General features: G+C 36.5%; 1 protein-coding gene across 1 annotated transcript in view; it reads right to left on the bottom strand.

Annotated features, from left to right (window-relative positions):
* Positions 1-22,441, bottom strand: part of IQCM (IQ motif containing M) — a 473,119-nt gene that overhangs the window by 241,154 nt on the left and 209,524 nt on the right. The window contains exons 13-14 of the mRNA XM_075543525.1: positions 22,234-22,378; positions 10,046-10,180 (exon numbers count right to left, since the gene is read on the bottom strand). Of these exons, the coding sequence (XP_075399640.1) occupies positions 10,046-10,180; positions 22,234-22,378 (280 nt within the window). The remainder of the gene's footprint in view (positions 1-10,045; positions 10,181-22,233; positions 22,379-22,441) is intronic.

Below are 22,441 nucleotides of genomic sequence, written 5' to 3'. Positions count from 1 at the left end.
TGGGTGCACTACCTCAGAGTGGGTTGCTTGATGCTCACCTAGGAGGGGAAATGCATACTACGAAAGGTCTGTCCAGCAGATTTTTTTTTCCTTTTTTAGGTACCCCCTTGTGTGTATCCCCAGTTGTCATGAGATCTCTGTCAATCTTTTCTCCACTTACCGTGATGGTGTTGATTGATACAGCTGAGGATGTTTCACCTGCCATCCACACTAACAGCTGCAGTCCTTTCTTTTCATCATCAGTTGTTCTTCAACATGCCTCCTCGCTTTCAGCAAGCAAGACTGTGTCATTGTCACATCACAGGTTGTTAATGAGGCTTTCTCCAATCCTGATGCCAAGTACTTTTTCATTGAGTCCAGTTTCTTGGATTATTTGCTCAGCATACAATTTGAATAAGTAGATGGATACAAGGTTGACACACACCTTTCCCTGATTTTGAACCTTGCAGTATTCCCTTGTTTTGTTCACACAACTGCCTCTTTGTCTATGTACACATTCCACAGAGCACAATGAATTTTGGGGAAATTTCCATTTTTTTACAGAGTTATCCACAGTTTGTTATGATTCACATCATTGAATGCTTTTGTCTAATCAATAAAACAAGCTATAGAAAGACTTAATAACTTATACACACATTTTAGGCCAACCAGGAAATAATGGGAAGATCCAAGAAAAATAGTAGAAAACATAAGATAGATAAACATTGAAAAATCTGATTTGAATATTCCGCAACCAACAAGCAAATGATAAGTGAGGATGGAAGTCTTAGCTCCAGTAATTGGGCAGATTCTCTTCCCAATTACTGGATGTTCATTATGTTACACAAACCATCCAAGTCACAGCAATTTGTCTTTATTCCCTTAGAGTAATGGAAGGAAAGGAAGTTGGGAGAAAGGGACTAACGGATATGTGGTTCATTGTCTCTATAAACAGCTTCCTTCTTAAAAATGAGAGCAAAGAACGCATGATGCCCTGTTACCATTGTTGAACATTTAGATGGAAAAAATCCATGAAAGAATCCTTATCAAAAGAGGGGATTTAAGAACAGGATTTTTAAGTTTCCATGGACTGTTTTCTTTCTCGAGCCATGGATATAGTAATTCCTAAAACGATTACCCTTAGATATTTTTTTTAAGTTTTAAAATTTTTTTTTAATTTCAGAGGTAAGATTACAGCTATTTTTTTTTCTTTTTGCTATTCTCTTTTTTGATTAAATACTTTTATTGGGGGCTCTTAGATCTCTTATCACAATCCACACATTCATCCAGTGTGTCAAGCACATTTGCACATATGCCTCCACCATCATTTTCCTTCTTTAACTTCTTTTTTTAAAATAATTTTATTGGGAGCTTGTACTATTCTTATTACAATCCACGCATACATCCACTGTGTCAAGCACATTTGTACATTTGTTGCCATCATGATTCTCAAAACACTTGCTTTCTGCTTGAGCCCTTGGTATCAGCTCCTCATTTTCCCCCTCCTTCCCCAATATGCCCTCCCTCATGAACACTTCATAATTCATAAATTATAATTATTTTATCATATCTTACACTGTCCAATGTCTCCCTTTACTCACTTTTCTGTTGTCCATCCCCCATGGAGGAGGTTAAACCTTAAGCCAAAAGTATTTCTTGGGGTCACCTTAAAACCAAATAATTGCCTAACTTAACTATATGAAAGGTCTGTATTGAGCATTATGTTCTTTGAAGAACTATCTAAATGGGACAAAATTAACAGCAGTCAACACATTAGATAGCTAAGTGGGCAGTGATATTTATGTTAATGAGGGATGAAAAATTTAGAAGAGCCAGAGTGGATGCACAAAGTGAAGAATAATCAGTCTAACTGAGTGGTACATGTAGAAACTGCTACAGTGACAATCAGAGGGCAGTGGAATGCAAGACCCAAAGCAATGAAAGAAAGACAACAAACAAACCAACCAGTAAATTAAGAATTATAAGTCTAGAAAACCTAATATTAGAACATGTAAGCAATAGCAATATTTACATTTGTTTTAATTGGGAAAATATTTACTGCTTCAAGACTTGATCATGGAATGAAAGACATTAGGAAGACATATCTGAGAAATAAAGAGCACTTAAATAAATGGATGAGTGAATATATTAAAAACTATATAACTTTCTCAACCTAATATCATTTTTTAAAGTAGGCTTATGTTCTTCATTTATGAGGGTGTAACGTATATGACAATTTTAGTACAGTAGAGGAAAGAGGACATAAACCTACATTGAAACAAATATTTTATATTTACTTGTGGTCATAGTAGCATAAACTTAAATATGTTGTGTTGAGTCAAATATATATTGCAATCACTAGCACAAGTACTAATGAAATAACAGAAACAATTTAGTTAGAAAATTCATAGTATCATTATAAATATAACTACTTATGTAAAGTACAAAAGAACACAGTAAAGAAGAAACAGAATAACAAAATAGATATAGAACATACAGGGAAAAAATATCACAACAAACAAAAATCCAATGTTTCAATAATTTTATTAAATAGGATTGAATTATAGTTTGAAAACTATATTTTAATAAGCTCTTACTCTATGATATCTAAGAAAAATATTATTTATATATGTGCATATATAATACAAATTGGTTGACATGAAAGAAAAAGACACACCATGAAAGTATGTTAGGAAATTAGTGCCAAACAAAACAGACTTTAAAACAGTTGAAGGAGATTTGATAATTATACGCTCACTATCAATACATGAGAACTCTATAAAACTATAATTACTAATTCAGTCAACAAAATCCCAAAATACACAAGGCAAAAATTGACAACATTGATCAGGAATCAGAATGATTATAGTTCGATGTTTCTATGCCCCACTCTGAGTTTAGTTAGTACTAAGCAAGAACTACCATCCAAGTTTATCAACCAAGACACAGATACATTCTTGTCAAGGTCATTTGGGAAATACTGTAGGATAGATCATCTAAAAGGCTGCAAAGCTTACTCTGGTTTTACTCTCAACCATCTTTAATTTTTCTCCCCAAGAAATCTATGAGAGAGATCAGAGTATAGCCCAGCACCCACACGTATTAGGAAGGTCATTGGTTACACCTCTGGTTCTGTGTTACCTTCCCCATCTCTCTAGTCATTGTTTAGCTGTTGAAGTTGTGTTCATAGTACTTTGAATTGAAATACTGTACAATGTCAATACATTTTATCTGATACTTTTTCTATTAATGAATGAGTGTTCTACATTGTGGTTCATTCCTTGCTAGAAGCCAAGACAAGGTGAAAACGGATATATATTGGTGGAAGACAATTTTCTAAGAACTTCCTATGTTTATGCTTCTAGAAGAACCAATTGCATTTTATCCCAGATAGCTTTTCAGTGTTGGTACCATGAGTTAAACTGGAAGACAGAGAAAGTGTCTCCCTCTGGGGAAGTGGGCACATATGCGGACTGTCCATTACATTGAAGACAAGGTCTCCTTTTTCAGTGAAGAGAAAGCATGCTTACCATATTTTAAAAGGTTCAAATGTACTAAGTGCTGGATGTCCTGGAGAAGGACATCATGCTTGGTAAACTAGAGGGCAGTGAAAAGGAGGCAGGTCCTCAGGGACAAGGCTTGGCACAGTGGTGGCAACAATGATCTCAAAAAAAGAACACTGGTGAGGGTGGCACAGGACCGGGCAGTAGTCCCTTCTATGGTGCTTAGAGTTCCGGGGGTCAGAGCTCACTCAAAGGCAGCTAACAACAACAACAACAACAATGGCCTTGTGACAAGCTGACTGGTTTAAGAAGCTAAAAAGTTACGTCTTTCAAAGTACTGACATCTATAAAGATAGAAGGTTTTCAAATAAGTCATCTAAGATCTTATCTTAAGAATGCATATAAAAAAACTAACCTAAGTCCAAAGCAAGCATAAACAAAGAAAGAATAAATTTAGAGCAAAATTCCTTACTGCCACCTACACAAAACTAACTCAAAATGGATCATAGAAGAGTAATGTTCAAGCCATAACATTTCTAGAAAAAAAAATCAAGAACATTATTTTTTATCTTGTGGTACTTAAAGATGATTGAGATATGGCACCTAAAATATAAAATATAATGATGAATTAGACTTCATAAATACTACAACATTTATTGCTCAAACATACCATCAAGAAAATGGAGACATAACAAAGAACATATTTATGAATTAAACATTTGCTAAAACATTTAAATACTTAATATTGAAAGAAAACATAATTCTGTAATAAAGTCCATCATAAATAGATGATATTTATATAATTCACTGGATTATAAAATGAATGAAAAGTTTGAATCCGTAGCTCTCCAAAGTCAACATATGAATGTCTAATCAGTCCAAGATGTTCAACATCATTAGCTGTTGCGGAAATACAATTTATAATCACAATGAGATCTTCCTACCAGCATTATTAATAATACCCCAAAAGTACAATGAACTGATGAGTCAATTAATAATTTGGCATATCCATACAATGGAAAAGTGTTTCTCATTAGACAGGAATGAAATACTGCTACACACTACAAAGTGGATAAATCTTTGAAAACATGTTAGCATATTGAATGACTTCATCCATAAGCAATTCCTAAAAATGACGTATTTGTAAACACAGAGAGAAAATAAAAGACTGACTAAAGCGGAGTCTAGAAGCCAATATTAACTCCCCATGAGTACTAGGGATCTTTTGGGGTACTGGAAATCTTCCCTAACTAGACATCATGATGGTTGCAAAGCATTATTAACTTATTAAAAATCATCTAATTGTACACTTAAATTGGGTGAACCTTTTGGTATAAAATTATGCCTAAATAGAAAAATAAAACAATGTATATTTGTTGACTGAATAATAAATGTCAATAAATCAGTTGGATAACCAGGAGCCATCAGTGTCAATGGATTCTACTGAAGATTAAATAGCTCACGTGCTATTTCACTACAAGTATCCTAATTAAGACACCATCACTGAAAAGCGGGGTGAAAGTCAAAATAACTGAAGGCTAGTTTCTCATGTAGCAGTTGAAGATTATGGATATATATATGTATATCTATATAAAAAGCAAAGAATCTGTAAACTGAGAATGATACCAGCAACATATATGTAGTATGAGGACATGGATAATATAAATAAGGAAGATCGACACATTCCTCAAATTGAAGGCTCTTCTTTAGAACTCTTGAATGTATTTTCTCTCAACAATGGTCTCATGACTTTCTGACACATCAATTGCCAATAGTTTTCAATTCATCCTTAGTGCGTCTTTCCAAAGTATATAACACAAGAATATATCACTTTTCTGAAATTATTTAAAATAATGCCTCTGTAACATGATATTTCATACTTTACCTCCGTTCACCAACCTAATTTGTAGTCCCTCTTATTTCTTATACCCTGGGATCAACTATTTAAAGAAAATAAACCCTAATTCATTTTCTATGTAATTAAAATATTATTGTTAGAGTCACTATTGCTCTAGTACAAAACTGTTTAAGAGAAAATGAGCATATGCTTCCCAAATAATCACATAAAGCCATCATTTGAAAAATGGCAAAAATGTAGAATTGTCTGCCTGTGGGGGACAAAATCATGTTCCCAGGAATAGCTGTTTCATGAAGTGGCTATAGTGTGCCCCAAACTAGTCTGGCTAAAGAAGGAAATCTCTTGGTATTGAGGTTACCGGTTGGGATGCTGACTGCAAGGTCAGCAGTTCAAAAACACCAGCCATTCAACATGAGAAAGCTGAGGCTTCAATGCAACCCTGTCCAACAGGGTTGCTATAAATCAGAATCAACTCAACCACAGAGAGTTTGGTTCTGTTTTGACACTTGAATCAGGCTAAAAGGAATCTATTACATCTCAAGCCCTAAGGACGTCAGATGCAAAATGTACTGCACTTTGCTACTAATGGAAAGGTTAGCTTTTGTGTCCACTGAGGATTGTGGTGGAAGAAAGTGTTGGGGACCTGCTTCCATAAAGATCAGCCAAATTCTACGGAGGAGTTTTACTCTGCAAATTGAAATAAATCTTAAAATTATTAACATGGAAGGTGTCGAACTAAATCTGTTACCAGTAAGGCTAAGACTTATCTTTCTAGTGTTCCATAATAGAAAATGGATTTGTTTTCACTGTTGGGTTTGGCATTTGTTTTAATTGCAAATAATCCAGAAATTCTAGTTATGTATTGGAAGAACATTGGCAAACCTTCCAAGTTCAAACTTCTAAAATCCCAGCAGATGTATAAACAGATACCATAGAACCACTTTGTGATTTTCCTTCCTCTCAAGTAGGTCATGAAAATCTTTATAGTCTTATTTGTAGGGATTTAACTGTATAAAATAGTAGATTCCCCATGATTGGAGTCTTCGGCTTTTAAGATCAGCCCATATATGCACTTTGAGCTTGCATCATTCAAAGCAAAAAATTTCAGATGAAAATCAGGTCCTCAGTCAATTATTTTGTTACCATAGTGATAAAGATAAAGAATGGGGTGTGGGGAGAAAAGCTAAAAATACCTGAAAGCATACAGACAATTTTAGGAGTTTGACCTACTTGGTGCACTATAATAAAGAAGTTAATCAATCAAATTAGCTACTGAAGTGTTAGGTGAAACAGTGTACTTGATTAAAAAATAGGCATAGGTTTTGCAACCAAGAGCTATTATCAGCACTCAAAGAAGTCAGGATAAATGAAGGTAAGTGTCACTCTCAAATGCATAAAATAATAATCTATTAAAATGAAATATATCCCAGAAACAAGTAGAACATATTAATTTAGCTCATTTTCTCATAAATTTTCTTTTCTCTTCTTTATTTTAGAATATTTCCATTTTAAATGAAAACTTCATCAGTCAAAATTTTAACTGGGTGGAATAATATAATTAGACATAGATTTTAAATTATTTGAGTGATACCTTTCTATAAGGCTCTCTATGTTATGAATTATAAAATGTGTTTTAAGCTGTTTCCTTTGAAGCTTGTAGTTTTAATGAGAATATAAAGGGTCATCATTTACAAAATACTGACTGTATTACAAACTACCCTATATACTCGTGTATAAATCATGTTTTTCAGCACATTTATATGTGGTAAAATTTTTGTGGTAAAATTTGGTGCCTCTGCTGATATTCAGGTTGGCTTATACTTGAGTATATATGGTATTTAGGTAGAGTCTGTAAATGTTGGATAAAAAAGGGCTGTCAACAACATTTGCATAATCCATCTAATTATATTTTCATAATATTGACATTAAAAGAAAAGCATATTGTTGAGAATGAGGGGGGCCAGAGCAGAGACCCAAACCCATCTGTAGACAATAGGACATCCCTTCACAGAAAGGTCACAAGGAAAGGATGAGTCAACCAGGGCTCAGTACAGCACCAATGAAACATACAACATTCCTCTGGTTCTTTGAGGCTTCCTCCCGCTCCTCCCCCACTATCATAATCCCAGTCCTGCCTTTCAGTTCTGCCTAGACAGAAGCATGTACACTGGTAGAGAAGCATGTACACTGGTACAGAGATAAGAGTTCGCAACACATGGTCTCCAGGTCAGATAAATCCCTGAGGAACAGAATTCGGAGTAAGGATACCAGGAGGGTAGGGAGGTGGGGAGAGGAAGGAGGAACAGATTGCAATGATTGACACAAATCCCTCCCCCCAGGGGAATGAACCACAGAAACATGGGTGAAGGCAGACAGCAGTCAATGTAAGACTTGAAAACAATAATAATAATTTATCAAGGGGCCACAATGGGTGGGGAGCTGATATCAAGGGCTCAAATAGAAAGTAAATGTTTAGAAAACGATGATGGCAACACATGTACAAACACGCTTGAGACACTTGATGTATGGAATGTTATAAGAGCTGTAAGAGCTCCCTCTAAAATGATTTTTTTTACAAAAAAAAAAAAGCACAAACACACGGAGCAGTCCCAACACACTCAGGATAATTAGAAAGATTGAAAAAAATTCTTAATAAATTTGCTCAGCTGTTTTTGAACTAAAAAAATAAATAAAGATAAAAGTGTTTATCACCAACTAGCAAAACGGAAATGACTTGACCTTGACTTGAAGACATGGCTTAGCTCTGCCGATGGGTTAGAAAGACTATCCCTAACTCCTCAGTGTTCTCCGCTCTATGGAGCCGGGGATATAGTGGCTTACTCACTGGCCTGCCAGTACACAGCCGCTGTCTCGATACTACTAGGCACTAAGCTGGCAAGAGAAGAGGCTTTTTTACTTCCAGAAACTCACAGAGGCAGGACAACCCTGTACTATTGGGTTGCTATGAATCAGAATTGACTGGAAAGCAGTACGATTCGTCTTTGTTGTTTTCCTCAGCTGTAAAATGAGCATAAAAGAGTGTACTGCCTTCCTCTGTTCTTGTTAGGTGCCCTCTGGGTTCTGCCTCCACGTGACCCTAGGTAGAGCTGAATAAAATACTGCCCAATACTGCGCCGTCCTCACAATTTTTAAGTCAGCAGTTCAAAGCCACCAGCTGCTCGCCAGGAGAAAGAAGGGGCTTTCTACTCCCCTAAAGAATTACAATCTTGGAAACTCACAGGGAGTTTATAGCTTGTTCTGTGAGTCTGCTTTGCCTGCATGGCAGTGAGCTAGGTTAGTTTAGGTTAACTGATAGGTTAACCTTCCTGGCATGATGATTAGGTCAGCAATTAGAAAGCATCCGCTCCTCCATGGGAGAAAAATAAGACTTTCTACTCCCATAATAGCTACAGTTTCAGGAAACCCACAGGGGAAGTTCTACTAGGTCTTATAGGGTTGCAGGAATCTTAATAGATTCGATGGCAATGAGGTTGTATTTTTGGCTTCAGGTAGAAACCTACAAATGCATAATGAAGCCTGTCCAACTCTGCCACCGATCGTCCTCACAATCTCCATCGGATCTAGGAGCCTTTTTGTTTTTGAGGGTAGATAAAAGGGTCCTGGAATATTTTCTTCTGCTGTTCGTTTAACCCATTCCTCTCAATAAAATTGTAGACTAAGCACCCCTCATCTCTAATCACCACAGCAAGCCAAAGAGAGCATCAATCCAGACATTGACAGAAATGTTGATAAATACTTTAGGAATAATGATAATTTTTTCTAAATCCTCAGATTATTAAAACCCACGTGACTCTTCTCACTCTCTTACTAGTTTATTAAAAAGGAGAGGAATGTCGCTCAATGTGAACATACTAAAAAAAACATTTTCCACGCATATTCTTTCATTTGATTGCTGTTCAAAAATAAGTGATTTTGTAACTGTAAGATTCCATTATATTGAAATGTAATTCCCAACATGTAAACTTGGCTATATTCTTTACTAGCTGTCTGAAAGAAAGCTTTTTAGGATTGTTATTTAAAATAAACTGTTTTAAAATATAATCCACTAGACATAACTTATTGTATACATATCTAAGCAACCCAGAGACTGGCTACTCTCCAGTAAGCTTTGGGTTGCTAAGCACCACACTGAAGAGTCACACCCAGCAGTAGGAGAACATTGAGAAAATCTGCTCCTGTCAAGATGTCCAGCATCCTGTAGAGATTTACAGTCACTCTAAGAATCAACTCAACGGCAGTGGGTTGAGTTGGTTTGTTTGATATACAGGGAACCACAGTTGCACAGTGGTTAAGATTGGCAGTTCAAACCCCAGCCACTCCCCTGGAGAAATATCATGCAGTGTGCTTCCACTCTGTGTGACAGCATCACCATACATCAGGATGGACTTGGTAGCAATAGGCTTTGTATGACTTTATCTACATCTATCTACCTATCATCTCCTATAAAAACCTATAATCATTTCCAATTCCATTCCCCAAAATATATTTATTGAATTAACTTCCTTTACATAACTTCCTTGTATCTATTCCTTCATATATATTAAAAGCAGAAACATTTTTAAAGAATTTATAAGCCAAGTAGGATAAAAGTAAGAAGAGGGAAGAATATGGTGAAGAAGGTAAAGTAGGAGAAAGGCAAGATGAAAAGAAAGAGACAAAAAGAATGAAGGATGAAATTACTCACTTGTTTGGACCAGATCCCAAGCAGTATCAATTTGTTTCTGGGTTGGAAAATGACCACAGTCATTGAAGTACTTAAGAAGTTCACTTCTTTCTAATCCTTGCCAATCTTCTCTCTTCGTAAACATTGTTTCATAGACTGATAGGGAAAGAAGGTTAAAATATATTTACATGTATTTAGCCAGATAATATATTAAGTACAATCCAACTAAAGATTCATTTGGATGTGGAAGAATTTTAACTTCGCTAAGGAGAACTCCAGTATTCTCTAGTCTGGTTAGCATGACATCATCCATGAACCCTACTCCGAAGTCACAGTGAAGACCCTGCTAGATCCTGCTTTAAACGTCAGGATTTGGGGCTTGGCCCTTACTGTTGCTGACCCATCCCAGTATACCTTACTGATTCACTTCCAAAGTGTTTTCTTTCCTGTATTCACTCACATTCTAAAGAACTACTTAAATTAGTGATTCTGCTAGGGACAGCTATTAATTTCTGATTTGACCCTGGTGGTGTGGTTATGATGTTAGGCTCTTAACCTCAAAGTTAGCAGTTCAAAACCACCTGTTGCTCTGTGTCATAAAAGACAAGGCTTTCTGTTTTCGTACAGAGATTCAGACTCAGAAACCCGCAGAAGTTTTACTCTGTCCTTTAAGGTTGTTATGATTCAGAATGAACTTTATGGCAAGGAGTTTGTTTGTTTAAAAAATGTTTACTTTCTGCTCACTGGCTCCGTCCATTACTACTAACTAATTTAAGGCCCTTGGCCACTCCTAGACTACACAGAAAACCACTTAACTGAACAATCACTGAGCATGGCCCACATAAACATTAGACAGTAGACACGTTATGCTAAAGAATGGCTAAGAGAATTAGTGTGTCTATTTTGTAACTAATTATCTATAGCTACTTTTCTTTCTTTCTTTTTAGAAAGGTAATCCTCCAGTACAAGCATGATAATTTAATCCCGTGGAGCTAATTATTCGTCAGCAGTTTCAGGATGGTGGACTGTGCCTAGGTAGAAGTTCAGACTGAAATATGAGCTACAAATCACAAAAAGCATCCAAGAAGGTTTAAAGATACATGAATATGTGAATATAGCATTTGACATTTAATCCCACGGAATTTGACTTTCTGTTCATTCATTCATTTGAGGAGGTCGTCTGGAGACACCAACAAGTTCGAGAGATATTTTTAACTTGACTAACAATTGCTGTGCTCACACAGCGCAGGAAGCATCGCTAAGCGCAAAGTCAGCAGAGCAAACTCACCAAACTATTCCACCTGCGACAAACGAGACAGGCTGCACCTGCGCAGAAGGACAGACATCCTGGGGAGCGGTTCTATATGCCAGAGAGGTCTCTCCATTAGTGGGAACCAAGTTGATGGCAATAATTTTTTTTCATTTGCTCGTTTTCTATTCCTGATCCTTATTCAGAGTAGTAAATAACCATACATTTGTGTGTGATATGTCTATGGATTTTCTCATATTTTTAAAATACGCAAACATTAGCAATTAATCTACGTACCAATTCACATCTCCTTGTCATTTCTGTGCAGGCTAATGCAACTAGGCTCTGTACTACATTGCCTCGGGGCTCACTCAGGCTGTCAGCCTCTGCTGTGTCCTCTTGTACAACAGGCCAGACGCTCCAGGGAGCGACGTCCCTGCCAGAACAGTCCTTCAGTGATGACCGAGGGACTGCGCAGATCCAGAACACCACTGAAGTGGGGTTTGCTGAACTGCTTCCCTGAAGTCCCACGTTCACACTTCCTTCCCTGTTTGGCTGACTTCACCACTCCCCACTGGTACTTCCTGGGATCAACTCTCAAATCAGTTTTTCATATTGGAATCCTAACTGGAGAGTTTGATCATCTAAATCAGTGGTTCTCAACCTTCCTAATGCTGTGACCCCCTCAACCATAATTTTTTTTTGTTTCTTCTTCATCATAGTGATTTTACTACGGTTATGAATCAGGTGACCCCTGTGAAAGGGTTGTTTGAGTCCCAAAGGGGTCGCGACCCACAGGTTGAGAACCTTGGCTCTACATAATGTACATTCTAAATAAGATACAAGATATTGTTTTTGTTTTGTTTTTAGGAAAATGTTTCTCCTTGGAAAATTATGTATACCATTTATTCATTTATTAGGCTTTGATTAATCAAGTGGGCACATTACGGATATGTGAACCCATTAATAGGCTGAAATGCCCTTAATCTACATATTATGTCCCAGTACAAGCAAACACACTAAACAGAAATTACACTTTCAGCATGATAGTAGCAGAATTAGTATCTTTGGCAGGTATAATCAAGGTAATTACAAAACTTAAATCTTGATAATAAGTGAAATGTTAAGGTCATTGAAAACTGCTTCAAAAATGCATACACATCTGACCAAACAAAATCACCCCTTAGCAATCAACACTTGAAAAAGATGAAGAATTTTCTAAAGAGTGGGAAGACGTTGCAGTGAAGTGAAATGACTTGCTATGGCTTGTTTTGTAAATTATGTGTATCACTTGTTATGGCTGTTTTTGTAAATCCCAGAAAATGAGCAGAAAACTGAAAGTGAAGTGTAGGGATGTTAATTGTAGTATTAGTTAATTTTGCTATCCTTCAAAATTCAAATGCACCTCTTGAGATATAGGGCAACAGTGGTCTCATGCCCGTTATGAAAGAAGAGTCGTGAGTGGAGCACGTCTCTTGAACCCTGAGATTCCTGCTCAGACAGGTAGCCACAGCAGAAGGAGCAGCGCAGAGAGTGGAGGGTTTCCTGCATCACTGACTTCTTTCCAGGCTTACAGACTAGGGCACGTGTAGGCATGCATAAGTGCTAAAAAAGCTTTGTAACGCTTCATGAATAGATGTGATCACCGCAACAGAATATTGAAACGAGCAGAGCAATCAGAGACCCATGGGACAGATGGTTGCTGTCAGAGTTGGTAAGGAGGCTGGGGAGGAGGGAAGTATGTTTGGCCTCTACCTCCCAGACTAGGGCCTTGGCCTGAGTAGAGTTGGATTCCCCGCCCCCCTGTGCAGCTGAAGCGGTCAGGCAAGACCTCCACAATCCATGAACAGTTCTTGCTGAGAGGTGCTATATGGCTCCAACTCATAGCAACTCGACGTACAACAGACAGGAGCACTGTACCTTCTTGTGCCGCCGTCATCACAGAGTTCAAAACTCTGAGGATGGGCTTGAACTACTGAACTTTGCTAGCAGCCCAAACATAGATATTTGTTCCTGTTAAGAGCCATGGAGTTGATTCCAACTCATAGGAACCTTCTGTACAACAGAACACAACACGTGCACCATCCCCCCACTTGTTATGTCCAAAGTGCTTCTTAGCAGCCAGGGTGATGAGCCTTTGGCTTACATACTTTGGATATGTTATCAGTAGAGACCAGCCCTACGGAAGGACATCGTGCTTGGTAAAGTGGAGGGGTGGCAAAGAAGAGGAAGGCCCTCAGGAGATGGATTGACACAGTGGCTGCAACAATGAGAACAATTGTGAGGCTGGCACAGCTCAGGACCGTGTTTCATTCTGTTGTACCAAGAGTCAGCACAGTTCACAGCTGACTCAATGGCACCTAAAAGAGGCACAAATGAATTACACTCAGCTACTAGAATCCTCTACCACGAGTCTGTAAGTTTGTTGTACTGTGGTGACATGGTGTTGATGTGACGCTGTGGGCTGTATCACCCGTATTTCAAAAGGCGAAAGATTCAGCCCAATGAAGCACGTTTTAATAGCCCAACTCACAGATCTGGTGGAATAGTAGGTTACTCCAGTTGGACTGCTAGCTATAAGGTCAGCCGTTCAAAACTACCAGCTGTTCCATGTGAGAAAGATAAGGCTTTCTACTCCTCAGAATTAACTCAATAGTTTGTGTGTGTGTATATATATATATATATATATATATCACAATTCAGTATACATTTCTAATATTTGTTCAGAAGAGCATGATTTAGAAAATTTATATTTTCCGTTTTAACATCTACAGAACTGAGCTAACTTACCAAGAGCATGATCTCTTCCAGTAAATATTTTTAATGAGTTCATGTTAACTCTATCATAGAGATGCCTATTATTTATTAAACAAAATCCCTTCAATCGGGTATTTAGGCTGATGCTCATTTTAATAGTATTTAAAACTACGATAATGAATGGCCATTGTCAACTATTCATTGAAGACCACGATGTTCCTAGAAACCCTTTTGCTAAATGCGAAAGTACAGGTCTGCTCTAACATTGAGTCTCTTTGACCCTTCAAACTATGACTCGTGGAGATACTTAATACAGAACCGTTTTCATAAAAATTAAGTTGGGAACAAAAGCCTCTTTAATGGTGTTCAAAATGTCACCCTTCAGTGTCAGTGGTTGGAGCTTCTGCAAAGGAGCCCCCCAGTTGTGACCCACACATTTTCCTCGGGCAATAGGGACAGTCATCATAGTAAAATAATCACACTTCTGCGCAGGCGCATCCTATGACCAGCACAGTATTAGAATGGTGTAGGTGCACCCTCACCTTTAAACCATCTCCAGACTAGTATTAATATTCTACTTTTAGAAATAAGGAGAATACAAAGCTCAAATAGATAAGATAGCTTCTGGAATTAACACACACATTTCAAATTGAGAAGTTGGGATGATAACTTTTCTCCTTCAAGTTGCAGAATTTAAATGACATAATGATCTAATAAAATGACTATTAGAGTAAAACTAGATTGATTCTTATTAAATGATTACCCATCTACAAAAACATGACAAAATTGAACATTTACTCTACGACTCAAGCCAGTGGTATATCACTTTTGTTAATGTTTTCGAAGAATCAATTTCTTGTCTTTTGATTATTTCTATAGTGAAAAATTATTCATTTATTTTTGCTCTAATATTTTTTTTCTAGTATCTGAAGGCTTATTTTACTAAATGTTTTCAAATGTAGCTGATGCTGTCAGGTATTGATTTTCATGCTCTATGCCTTATCAATCTGCCGAGATATTGCTTATAAACTGCCTTCTGAATACTACTTGTGCCATGTCTCAAAGATTTTGACATGTCATAATTTTGTTCGCCTTTGTTTCAAGGAATATTTTGACTGCGTTCCTTGTTTCTTCAATTATTCACTGATAGATGAGTAAAGTTTTATTCAATTTCCACATATTTGCTTTGAGTTGAGTATTCTATGGTTGGTTTCCAATTTTTTATTGTTATGATGTGAAAAGGTGGATTGCATCTTCTCAATGTTTTTTAATTTGTTGGTGTTTGCTTTGTGACCAAGAATATCCTCTCGTTGAAAATCACTTCCACCGGTGCTAGAGAAGAAAGTGAAATGAATTTGGCAGGATAAAGTGTTTTTCTATCCTTTGGTTTTTAGTCTACTTTATCATTCTATTTAAGATGTGTGTTTTGTCAGCAGTATATTAAAGGTTCATGTGTTTAATCCCTTCTATTAGTCTTTTAAGGGTTGAATTCAGTCTATTTATACTCAGTGCTGTTATTCTTAAATATGGTTTCATTGATGTAATTTTGTTTGTTTGTTTAAGGTGTTACTGATTATAATTTTTATGATGATTTTTCATTGTGTTTCAGTTGTTATTTTGTTGTCTTATTACTCTTTTTGCTTTTTTGTTGTTAATGTTTGTCTTAATCATCTGGTATTCAAGTTTGTTTTCCTGAAGTTTTGTTTTTCTTTGTACATTTTTTTATAGTTTTATTCATGATTTCAAAGTAGCTTATTGTTTATCTTTACAGCAAACATTTTCTATGATTCCTTGTTTTAATTATTTAGTTCCATTTAATTATGAATATTGCTTCACTTGAATGTTTTTCTCCATAGTAATTTCTTTTACAATATTTCTTAGGTTTCTGTCTGTTTTTCTTATTGATTTTTTTTGTCCAGAGTTCCTTTTAAAGTTTTTTTTTTGCAAAAGTGGTTGTGTTCTATACATTTCTTTAGTTTTTCCTTGTCTGTAAATGTTTTTATTTCTCCTTCATATTTGAAGAATAATTTTACCAAACATAGATTTCTTAGTTACCAAATTGTTCTTTTAGTATTTTAAATATATCATTCCATTGCTTTCTTTCCTAAATGGTTTCAGTGGTGAAATGTGGGCTTATTCTGATCACTCAGTCTTTGTATGTAATTGCTCTCTTTCTTCTACGCAGCTTTCAGGGTTGTGTTCTTATTGTCGATATTGTAAAGTGTGATTATTTTGTGTCCAGGCGATTTCCTTTTAAGGTCAATTCTGTTTCATGTTTTATGAACTACCTGCAAAGTTATTTTATGATCTGATATAATATTAGGAAATATGCAGCATTCCCTGGTGTGATTTGTAAAACTGTCTCTTGAGCCAAGTATAGGTTCTGCAGGAACACAATGAAGTGGACTATACTTCCCATTCATCTAATGCTTCCTTAGTGTGGTAGGGTCCACATAATCGAACGACTTTACAGAGTCAATAAAACATACACACACACACACACACACAAAATCTCTGTGGTGGCCTTTCAGCCAAGGTCCATCTGATGCCAGCCATGATATGTTTTGTTCTACATCCTCTTCTGAATCCAACCTGATGATCTGTCAGGCCCCTGTCTATATACTGCAGCAAGTGTTGTTGAATGATATTCCATTAAATTTTACTTATATCAGATACTTTTAGTATTTTCTATGTTTCTGCACTCATTTGTGTCACCTTTTTTTGAAATGGATACCAAAAAAAGATGTCTTTTATGTACATGATTTTTTGAGATTTTCCAAATCTCTTGACATAGATGCGTGAGTGCCTTCCAATACCTCATGAGTTTGTTGAAACAATGCGATTGTTATTCTATTAATTCCAGAAGCCTTGTGTTCCAGCTATTATCTTTACTGCCACTTGGTCATCTTCCTTGTTTCAACACCATTGAATCTTGCTCATATGCTGCCTCTTTAAATGGCTGAATGTTGACTAGTCCTTTTTGGTACAGTGTCACTGGGTATTCATTCCATCTCCTTGTGATGCTTAATGCATCATTCAATATTTTGTCCATAGAATATGTCAATAAGTTTACTCAAGGCTTGGATTGTTTCTTAAGGTTTTTAAAGTTTAAGGTATGATAAACAGTTTTTCATTTTTTGCTTTCTAGCTCTAGGTCTTTCAAATTTCATAATAATATTTTATTATGTCTTCTATTGTTTCCTGTTGAAAATTTCTATTCAGCTCACTGAGTTTATCATTTCTTCCCTTTTCCCTAGCTGCTCTACACTTAAGAGCAGGTTTCAAAGTCTCTTCTGACATCTACTTTAATCTCTTCTTTCCTTCCTATCTTTTAAGTGACTGTTTGCTTTCTTCGTGAATCATGCTCTGGATGTCATCCCACAGCTCACAAATATCTATCCCAAGTGTTCATTGTCTGGAATGTGTTCTTGCCAGGTTACCATAATTTAAGTGGGATAGACACATGATCATATTTCGGCTTTTGTGGGATTCTTTCAATTTTCTTCAGATTCAACTTGAACTTAAATATGAGCAATTGATGGTCGACAATCAGCCCATGGCCTAGTTTTAACTGCTGATAGTGAACTTCTCCACTGTCTCTTCTCACAGATGTAATCAGTTTGATTTCTGTATGTTCTATTCGGAGAACCACAAGTGTGTAGCCACCTTTTGTATTGTTGATAAAATAGAAGCGATTGATAAGGTCATTAAAAGGTCCCAATAAAAATACAGCCAGAGCCAAATGACCTCACTGGCAAATTCCATCAAGCAATCAGTAAAGAGATGGCACAAATTTGACACAATATTTCAACAATAGAGGACAACGAACTACCATTCATTTTATGCAACGGGAGTAACATGCATTATAAAAAACACCAAAGTTATTATCAATATAAAAAACTATAGACCTATACGATAATTAATGCAAAAATTCTTAACCAAAACCTTGCAAACATAATTCAACAATCTATCACAATAATAATATACCATGATCAAGTGGGATTCATACCCAGCTCATAAGGATCATTCAACATTAGAAAAACAGTTAAAGAAATTCACCACACCCAAAAGCAAAGGGTACATTTCATCATCATGTCAATTGATGAAGAAAAGACATTTGACAATATCCAACACTCGTTCGTGATTTTTAAAAATGATAAAAATGGGAATGTAAGAGACATTTCTCATCAAAATAAAGGCAATAAATGACAGCAAAGAGCTGCCAATGGAGAGAAGTTTAAAGCATTTCTTCTTGTGAACAGGAACCAAACCTGGATGGTACTATCACCAACTAGTCTTGTTCAACATTGTGCTGGAATTCTTACACAGAGTTATCCCCCAAATTGTGTGTGGGGGAGTGTTGGAAGTGCGGCAGGATACAAGATTAGAATATAAAAGTCAATCGGATTTCTGTATACCAATAAAAATGGGCTTTGAAAAATATCAAGAAAAACAATATCACTTACAATATCCACACAAGAAATTAAATATTTAGGAATATCCCTACCAGAAACCAAAGATTTGCATATAGAAAACTATAGAACACTGTTACAAGAAGCCAAAAGAGACTAACTTAAATGACGGAATATCTCATTTCATAGAGATAAAGGCTGATTATTGTGAAAACGTCACTATTATCCAAAGCATTCTATAAAAACAACACAATTCTGATACAGATTCCAAAGTTGCTCTTCAAATAAATGGGAAAAATAGTTATTAAATTTATTTATAATTATAAGGCAATTATACATGTGGATTTCTCCACATGGACTATGCAGAAATCAGATTCACTACATCTGTGTGATGCAACATTGGAAAAGCTGAAGGTATTTTTAAAAGACATGAAAGAAAGATCAAAGTAGAGTTCAGAGAGGCTCTGAAAATTCCTCTTGAGCTGGAGTAGTTAAGGCAAATGGAAGAAATGATAAATCCAAAGATCTGAAATAGAAAATGTCAAAGGGTAGCTCAAGAAAGAAAAGTCAAATATTATAATGAAATGTGCCAAGACTTAGCGTTAGAAAATCAATAGGGAAGAATATATTCCTCATAACTTAAACTGAAAAAACTGAAGAAAATATTCCATCCTCAAATTACAATCTTGAAAGGTTCTATCAGAAAAAAAGATTGAATTATAGCAAAAACCATCCAAAGAAGATGGAAAGAATCCGGTCACTCTACCAAAAGGAGCTAGTCGACATCCAACCATTTCAAAATATAGCACGCGAGCTCAAGTCAATTGTGCTGAAGGAAGAGGTTCGAGCCTCACTGAAAGCATTAGCCCCAAACAGGCTCAGGAATTGATGGAACACCAATTGAAATGTTCCAACAAGCTGATGAAGCATCGGAAGCACATACTCATCTATGCCAGAAAAGTTGGAAGACGGCTATTTGGTCAATTGACTGGAAGAGGCCAATATTTGCACTCTTTCCAAAGAAAGGTGACCCAACAGAATGCTCACATCATAGACAAATATCACTGAAATCACATGAAAGTATAATTTTGCTGAAGATTATCCCACAAAGATTGCAGCAGTACTTTGACTGGGGGCTCTCAGAGGTTCAGGATGGACCCAGCAGAGAACATGGAGCGAGAGATATCATTGCTGATATCAGATGGATCTTGACTGATGGAAAAGGATACCAGAAAGAAATTTGCATGTGTTTCACTGACTACGCCAAGGCATTTGACTTTATGGATCATAAACAACCAAGGATAGTCCTAAGAATAATAGGAATCACAGAACAGTCCATTGTTTTCATATAGAATTTGCACATGGATCAATAGGTAGTAGTGCTTATAGAACAAAGGAAAATTGCATGATTTAAAATCAGAAAAGTTGTGCAAAGGGATTGGATCCTCTCACCATCCTTATAAGAACTGAGCAGAAATATTTGCTGAGCGCATAATCAGAGAAGTTAGCTTATATGAAAAAGAATGCCGCATCAGTATTGGAGGAAGCTTATTAACCTGTGATATGTAGATGATACAGCCTGGCTTGCTGACAGTGAGGAGGACTTGAAGCACTTGCTGATGAAGATTGAGGGTCGCAGCCTTTAGTATTCCAACTCAATATAAAGAAGACCCAAACCCTGACAAGTGCATCAGTCGGTGACATCATGATGCATGGCGAAAGGTTGAAGTTCTCAAGGATTGTGTCTTCTTTGGATCCACAAGCAATGCTCATGGAAGCAACGGTCATGGTATCAAAAGGTAAATATTCTTCTCAAGACGTCTTTAGAGATTGGAAAACAAGGATGGTACTTTGAGGACAAAGGTGTTCCTAACCCAAGCCATGTTTTCAGTTGTCTCATATGCATGTGAAATATGGACATTAACTAACGAAGACTGAGGAGGAATAGAGTCATTTTCAGATGTGGTGCTGTAGGAAATCCCGAAAGTACCACTAGCTCCGAAAAGGACTAATTGATCTGCCTTGGAAGAAATACAGGCAGACTGCTCATTAGAAGCAAGGATGGTGAGATTCTGCCTCACATACTTTGGAGATGTTGCCGGGAGAGACCAGTGCCCGGAGAAGGACATCATGTTTGCAAAAGCATAGGAGCAGCAAAAAAAGAAAAGGAAGTCCCTCAGGGACTTGGAAAGATACGATGGCTTCAAACATGGGCTCATGCCTAGGAACAATTGTGAGGACGGTGCAGGGCAGAGCAGGGTTCCCTTCTGTTGTGCACATGTTGGTGGGGGAGGGGGGGTTTGGAACAGATTGGATGGCACTTAAAAACAGCAAATTTATTTGGAGAGGAAAGAGACCCAAGACAAACAAATAATGTCTTAAGGAAAAGAATAAAGAAGTAGCCCCCCACGTCCTGATTGCAAAACTTGTTACACAACCACAGAAGTTAAATTAACCTGCTCTGGTACAATGATAAATACATAGATCAACCGACTAGAAAAGAGAACCCATAAATAAATCCACCCACCCACAGACAACTGATCTTTGAGCAAATAAATAAATTAATAAATGGGAAAGTGTCTTGCCAACAAATAGTGGTTACAAATGGAATCTTTGTCTGCAGAAGAACCATACAGGGTCCAAACCTCAACCCATGTGCAAAAACCACTGCAAGATGCATCAGAGACCTAAATATAAATCCCAGAACTTTAAAGATAATCAAGGAGAAAATAGAGACTAACAAGCACTCTAATGAAGGACACAGACACACTATTAAACACAGTAAAGGAACCAGTGTACATTACAAAATAGATGACTAGGACCTACTAAAAATAAAATGCATGTATCAAAATATTTTATCAAATTGTGAAGTGAATGCATAATATGGAGGGATTTTTTTTTACTACAACTGATCTTTAAACTCTAAAGAAACAACATCTGAATTAGAAAATTTTAATTTAATTAAATTTAATTAAATTATTTTAGTTTAGTTTAAAAATGGAAAAGTAGCTAAAGGATATGGACAGTTCACAAAGTACGGCATTCAAACAATGAGTAAACATGAATAAATTCTCACAATCTGGGGAATGCAAATCCATAAAATGATACTACCTTACACAGTACTGACAGAAAAATTAACAAAAACAGAAATTCTGAAGAGGCTATGTACAGCCACTGTAAAAATCATTTACGTCAAACATTTAGGAATAAAGATCTGATGTAATGCTGCAGTCCCTGTGAGTGATGTATACCCTAAAGAGTAAGAGTCATAACACAGACAGACATGCACACACCCATGTTCATTGCACCACCGCTTTCAATAACAAGAAGATGCAAACAACCTGAGTGTCCATCAGTAGAAAATATAAAACTACCTGATGGTACATACACATGATGGAACACTAGGTTATGTTAATAAAACAAAAATATGCAAATGGAAGCACCCCCAAACAGCCAGAGGCTCATCAGAAACAGCCTTTCCATCTGCTGCCAAAAGGTTCCAATCTTGAGAACCTGTGAGGCAATTCTAGTCTGTGTGCATGAGATCCTTTTGAATTGATATTCACTCAAGGGTGAACAGCCACAATAACAACAATGGATAGCTCTCATTTAGTCTGTTCAGTGTCCATTACTTTAAGTATATGATATGTCACCTTAAACTGTAATTAGCTAATAGCAATATGGAATATGTAATATCTGTGTGTGTAGGTATTTACTAGTCAATTACATCTAAAATCCTAATGCTTAAATTAATGTCCACATAAAATCAAAGGTAAAATATCAACACTTACATTTTTTCCTGTCCATCCATTCCTCTAGCTCTATGTAGTTTATAATTTGTCGTGTCCTCCAAAGACCAAGTCGATATCTAACACGATGGATTGATCGGCGATACATGTCTAAAACTGCTTTCAAATTTGTTCCATGATATAAAGCCTATAAAATAATAATATAGGAAGTAAGGACCCTTATATATTTCCGTTCATATTAATCTGATGT

The sequence above is a fragment of the Tenrec ecaudatus genome, chromosome 3, assembly GCF_050624435.1.
Source record: "Tenrec ecaudatus isolate mTenEca1 chromosome 3, mTenEca1.hap1, whole genome shotgun sequence".
NCBI classification, from domain to species: Eukaryota; Metazoa; Chordata; class Mammalia; order Afrosoricida; family Tenrecidae; genus Tenrec; species Tenrec ecaudatus.
This window is presented reverse-complemented; position numbering and strand designations above follow the sequence as displayed.